This window comes from Globicephala melas, chromosome 6 (genome assembly GCF_963455315.2).
Source record: "Globicephala melas chromosome 6, mGloMel1.2, whole genome shotgun sequence".
Taxonomy (NCBI): domain Eukaryota; kingdom Metazoa; phylum Chordata; class Mammalia; order Artiodactyla; family Delphinidae; genus Globicephala; species Globicephala melas.
The window spans coordinates 99,100,245-99,106,244 of record NC_083319.1 but is presented as its reverse complement, the minus strand read 5'-3'; the positions used below and the strand labels follow the sequence as shown (position 1 = coordinate 99,106,244).

The following is a 6,000-nucleotide window of genomic DNA, read 5'->3' as shown; positions in this document are numbered from 1 at the left end:
TCCACAGAAGGAAAAGAGGGGATGAGATTCTGCTGGGAGTAGCACAAGTCTGGTCTGTTGAGCCGTGTGGCTAATGAGAGTGTGTGTGCGCATGCGTGCATCCTCGGGTAGGCCTGCAACCCTCCCCCCTTCCACCAGTCCTTCTGCTTCCCTACTGTTCTTCCCCTCCAGAGAATCCACTCCACTAGACGACTAGACCTAGAGAGAAGAGGGAAGGGGAAGAAACTAACGGCCCGAGTGCCCTTTCTCCCTCTCCCTGCACATTATAACTCCCAGATCTGTGATGGTGGACGGGCCATCTTGGGTGGGCTCATCTACCCATGAGCTCAGCTGGGATGGGCCCTTAAAGTCTGAGAAAGGGTGTGTGAACGTGTATCCGTGAACCTAAGGGCAGCTGTTTACACCTCCTGAGAGTCTCTCTCTTGACCCTCTACAAAGCTGTCTCTATTTCCCTTGAAGCCCCATAGCCTTTTATCTCTGGTTTTCATTTGCCACTTTGGTGTTTATGCCTTGTCATAGGTTCCGAATTCTTCTGGATCCTGGAGGAAAGGGGTGACATTTTACGAGCAACTTTCTAAGAGTCAGGCATTTGACTAGCTGCTCTGTGTACAGTATCTCATCTGGACAAGGTTGGGTTTTTTTAAAAAAAAATCCCCATTTTATAGATGAGAGAACTGAGGTTCAGAGAGATTAAATTGCCTATGGCTAGCACATGTCCATCTGTGTTTCCTCTGCAGATCCTGGCATGGGGCAGGGGTGCGTGCATATGGGAGATTCTTGGGAAATCATGGGGTGACACTTGGACTCTGCCATGTCTAAGGGCAGTTCAGGTGGAAGGTGGGTCAGCAGAGACTGAGATGTAGTGGGAGATGCTTGTATAGACAGGAGGGAAGAAAGGGCCCAAGGTCAGAGGGCCTTATGGACACAGCAAGGTGAATGTTGGCCTGGCTGGTGTTGTCCATTGTCCTTGTGACGACTCTGTGATCTGGAGTCCCTGAAGGATCTCAGCCACTCACCTCCTGCTACTAGATTCCCCCACTGCCACCATGGGAAATCAGTGGGCACCACCCCTGGGTGTTCATCACTGCTTTCTCAGCAAAGCTCCCATACATGCTTCAGAGAATTTTCCTTCTTATGCCCAGCCAGGATTAAAAGAAAGTTATAGAAATTGTTTTTGAGGTGGGGGAGGTAGAGAGATGTGCCTAGCACCAATTTTGGAGCCTGGAGTAGGGCCTTAGGAGAGGGAAAATCCGAGGTGGGATACGGAAATGTGGTGGAGGGCATGTGGGCAGCCAGAAGGCCCAGGAAGTAGGAGAGGAGAGGGGGAAAATTTATTCATACCAGTCTCCCAGCCCCCAGCCTCTGATCCAAGAGTATAATTCCTATCAGGTTTTCAACCCTTAACCTAAACTTTTCTGAAGCCGGTTCCTTAAGTCTCCCAGCTTTTGGAGTGAAAATGTGAAGTCCTTTCCTAGAACTGAAGAGGCCCGTTGGAATGGCAGGGAGGGCAGCCCCGAGGGGACTTTCCCCAGCTCCAATCCCCAAGCCTTCTTGCCCCAGGTTCTCCACTCACTGTCTAGGGCCACGCCTCCAAGCGGGCACCACTCAATGGCAGGGTGACAGGATGGAGCGAGGGCTGATGCCCCAGGATGGGGCAGATGTGAGGCGTTCGGAGGAGACCCTCAGCTCTGCGCTTCCAAGGCTGGAGAAGCCGCGTTCCCGCCTGAATCCGCAAGATGGAAGTTGCTCCCTCTAGCTTTTCCACTAGCGAAGGCTAGGCTGCAGGTTTTGTAAGTGACCCCTCCCTTCGCGCCCAGGTCCATTTCTAGCATTTACTCTTTTCCAGAGTTTTGTTCATTTAAAAACGCATCTTAAAATGCACTACCACCTACACCTTCGATCCAGCCCAGATCCGGTTTTGGGTATCGCGTAAACTTTACGAGGCACTGTGTGTACCACGCCCCGGCACTTCGGGTGCGCGCGCAGAGCTGAATGTGTGCGCGGGAGCCGAGGGATGCTGGGCAGCTCTAACGCAGCTGAGGACGTGTCAGATGGCAAAGTGAAACTGGGGTACCCGGGGTGCGTGGGTGTGCCCGCGCGTGTCCACAGCCCACCGTCTCGCCCCCTCTTGTCGGAACGTGTCAGCAGTCTCACCTCTCCTTCAGCCCTATCCCAGCCAGACGCTTCCTTTTTGGTGCTTCTGAGCGTTTACTGTAAATGCCGTGACTAACGCACGCTGGTGAGCCCGGCCCGTTGACAGATGGATCAATCGCCCCCTTCCCGGAAGGGGGAGGGGACCCCACCCAGAGCCTAGGAAGCGGGTAGCTGCCTGCTGCCTCGGGAGAGCCCCCCGGAGCCCAGCTCGCAGCCTAGCGCCGGCCGCCGAGCCTGGCGCGGAGACCTGGCCCGGGTCGGTCCCGGGGCGCTCCCGCCGGGGTGGGGTGCGAGTCCCCTTCCCCGATCCCTCCAGCGCAGTTCGGGCAGGTTCGCCGGCCTCTGATGAGGAGGTCAGGCCGTCACGGCTCGGCAGACTTCTTCCCGCACCGGAGGAGGGAGACAAGTGGGGAAGGGCAGTCTCGAAGGGCTGCGACGCTGGGGCGTATAGGCGGCGAGCGCGCCGCGGGCGTGCGGGGAAAGTTCTCGAGCTCCGCGCGGAGAGCACACGTGTATGCGTACGCGGGGCTCGACCGGGGCAGGCGGGCTGCGCGGGGACGCTGGGGGCTGGCTCCGGAGGGGATCCTTCTTCTCCCTAGCACCTTCGGGAAGACGCTCTGCCTCGGCTCGCTGGCCGAAGGACGCATCCGCCCGCGGATAGTGCAGCCCCCTGCCCAGACCCTAGCCACCAAGCAGGGTGTTTTTTCTAGCGCCCTTCCCCCACGGCCCCGGGATGGCTCGGGCGCCCGGCACTCCACGCCCTTGGGCCTCCGCTGAGCCTCCCCAGGCCTCAGTGAGCCGGTGGCCGGGGCGCGGGGGCGGGGGCAGTGGGGGAATTGGCGCGCGGCGGGGGAGGAGGAGGGTGCGGAGGCTTTGGTGGGTTTGGGCTGGAGCCCGAGCCTTTGCCGGGGGAGCCGGTCAGTTTCTGGCAAGGCTGCAGGTCAATCCGGGGAAGGGCGGGCGGCAGACCAGAGGGAGACAGCGGCGGAGCTCTCCTCTCGGCCCACGTTCCCCGGCGCCACCGCCACCGCCTTGTCGCCGCCGCCGCCGCTGCAGAGTGTCGCTGCTCCGCTGCGCGCCCGCGCCTCGCGCCGCCAGCGCCTGGGAGCCCGAGCGCCGAGCCCCGGGCGGAGGAGAGGGGCTTGGGTGCGACAGCCCCGGCGAAGGAGCCGAGAAGGGGGAAGGGGGCGGGCGGAGGGAGGAGCAGGGAGAGGGAGAAGGGGGAGGGAGAGGAGAGCGAGGGAGAGCCGGAGAGAGCGGGAGCAAAGAGCGAGAGCTGGGGAGAGGAGAGGGAGGGAGAGGAGAGAGAAAGACACACGCACGCAGAGACACACGGTCACTGGAATTATATTAGAAAAAAGTGACACGAGCAAAGGGTTAGCGGGAGAAGATTTTTTTAAATCTTTCCGTCGTCTTGTGAGAAAGAAGCGACTCCGGTCTCTGGTCCTCGAAGCTCCCGCTGGTTTGTTCCTAGGCGCTAACACCCGTCGGTGGATTTCTTTCTTATTTGCGCTTTATTCTGACCCCCACCCTCGCCGCTTCCTTCCAGCCCTACGCTCTCAGATCGCTTCTCCCCCACCTCCCCAGTCCCCTCCCGGGAAGCGCAGGGGAATCGGACCCGTGGGGACTCGCGCCTTCCCGGATGAGCTGAGGGGGGGGCAGACTTGAGGACCGGCTGTCGGCTTGGAAAGCAGACATACATCCGAATACGTGTATATTTGATTTTAGTGGGCAAGGGGGGCGTCGAGAGGCCGCCCACCGCCCTCCGTTCCACTACCTCCTCCAGCCAGAGGCGAGAATCGCAGGACTCAGGATCTTCATCGGGTGGACTAGCTGGGATCTCCGCATTGGATTTGGGGCCGATTATCACTGCTTGGCTATTATTATTATTATTATTGTTGTTATTTTTTAATCCACGGGAGAAAGACTAAAAACAAAACAAAACAAAACTGTGGGATTTATTTAACATGATCTTGGCAAACGCCTTCTGCCTGTTCTTCTTTTTAGGTGAGTATCTGCGGGTGGCGAGGGCAGCGTGTCCGCCGGAGCCTCGGGGGCTACGCGGGCAGTGCGTTAGAGCGCTGGAGAGCAGCCGGGAACGCGGGGGGCGAGCGGGGCGCTGGCGGGGGACGGACCGGCGGGGAGAGCGCGCGGCGGGGCGAGCCGGGCCCGGGCGTAGGGGAACCGAGCAGGGCCGGCGGCGAGGATGCGGGCGGAGGGACGGGAGCTGGCGGCGAGGATGCGGGCGGAGGGACGGGAGCCGCGGCTGGCTGGTTACGCGGGGGATTGGCAAGGAGACTTATAACACCCAGACGATCCCCGCGCACACGCACGCAGACACACACTCGCTCACTCACACGCAGTGATAGCGCTCATTTCCCTCAAAATAATGGGTTCAAATTGCGGCAACTTAAGGAAAAAAAATAAAATCCAACTCTTGATCTGGAAGAGAGAAGGGAGGGGAGAGGCTCAGTGTCGTGGAAAGGAAAATCATGCCAGTCCCACCTTTCCCGGCGGTTCCCTGAGTCGATCGTGGTAGAGGACATGGGTTTCTCCAGGAGCTCCCGGTTGGACATCTGTGGGGGCAGCCCTGGCAGCCATCCCCCACCTGCCAATCAACCTCTGGAAAATGCACCCCGCTTCCCACTCTCCGAACCCCTTCCTAGCGGCTCCACTCCCTGGAACACTTTTCAAGTTTCTCCCCACCGTTTGCCCTCCCTCCCGCCCAGACCCGAGCCAGGTGGGTGGGCGGGAGTGGAGTGTTTCTAGCCGCTGTTCAGTGTGTTCCCTTGGCCACCTCTGGGGCAGGGGACCCCATAGCTGGTGGGAAGAGATGGGAGGGAGGCCAAAGTTTGCTTCCTTGGGTGAAGAAGGAGAGGGGTGAGGGGAGAATCCTGGACTGAACAAAGACCACTGCTCATTCTGTAAGCCCACTCCCCCAAGGGCAGCGAGCAGGGGCTGCCTGGTGCCCCTGAACCCCGGCAGTGTCTTTTGCACCCCGAATTACCAACCCCGCATCCCCTTTTTATGCTACACAAAATCTCAGCTGCTTGGGAAACAGGGGTATAGAGGGAGCATTCTTGGGGGTGGAGGTGAAGAAAAGTGGGTGTTTGCAAGGCTGTGTGCTAACCAGGAGTCCCAGGCAAGGCTGCTGCCCCAGTAGGTGCTCCAGAGAGGGAGCAGGCTAACGGTATGTGTGTGTGTGTGTGTGCGCGCGCGCGCGCACGCGCGCTCTGAAGGAGCACACATCTGCTTCATTGTGGGTACTGCTCCTGCCACCCTGGGCTGCTGTGTAGCCAGCGGTGAGCCAGGTTGCCCAGATGGGTCACGAGGGCACCCTTTCCCTCCTGGAGGAGGGGAGAGGGGAAGGCCTGGGGAGGTAGGTGCCGATCCCGGAAACACTTGCTGGGGGGTGTCTAAGAAGTATCCTGACTAGGACGGGGGCTTCCAGTCCCATCGATGTTGGTTGGGGCCTGGGCCCTTTGCCAGTTCCCTCCTCTTCCCCCTCCCACAGGCATGAGTTCCCCAGGGGGCCAGGCTGAGCTCTAGGGTGTGGCCTTCACGGTCCAGCCTCCTGAGCCAGAGGTGGCTTTTCTCCGGGCAGCTTTCTCGGGGTGGGAGGGGCTGAGGGAGGAGGCTGGGTCGGTGCTCCTGGCCTACTGTGCTCCTGCGGCCTTTCCTGGCAATCCTCTCTCTCTGAAGGGGCTGTTACGAAACCTGACCTTTTCTCCTACTGCTGGTTAAAAAACGCAGCTTTTTGGGGCCAAGAATGAGCAGGGCCAAGAAGAAAAGAAAATTGTATTTCAGGAAAAGCAGCCAGATTGCTTGCTCCTGAGCTGCGCACAC

The 6,000-nt window shown here is 59.5% G+C and overlaps 1 protein-coding gene across 3 annotated transcripts in view; it reads left to right on the top strand.

Moving 5' to 3' along the window:
• The first annotated feature begins 3,385 nt into the window (after positions 1–3,385).
• Positions 3,386–6,000, top strand: part of GFRA2 (GDNF family receptor alpha 2) — a 96,706-nt gene continuing 94,091 nt past the window's right edge. The window contains exon 1 of one of the 3 annotated variants that reach the window (XM_060301227.1): positions 3,386–4,161. Coding sequence is in view for 1 of the 3 variants with exons in the window: in XM_030832648.2 (XP_030688508.1) it covers positions 4,122–4,161 (40 nt within the window). In the remaining 2 variants the exon portion in view is untranslated. Of the gene's footprint in view, positions 4,162–5,398; positions 5,534–6,000 lie in introns of those variants that run through there. The other 2 variants (XM_030832648.2, XM_060301228.1) reach the window with 2 other exon arrangements.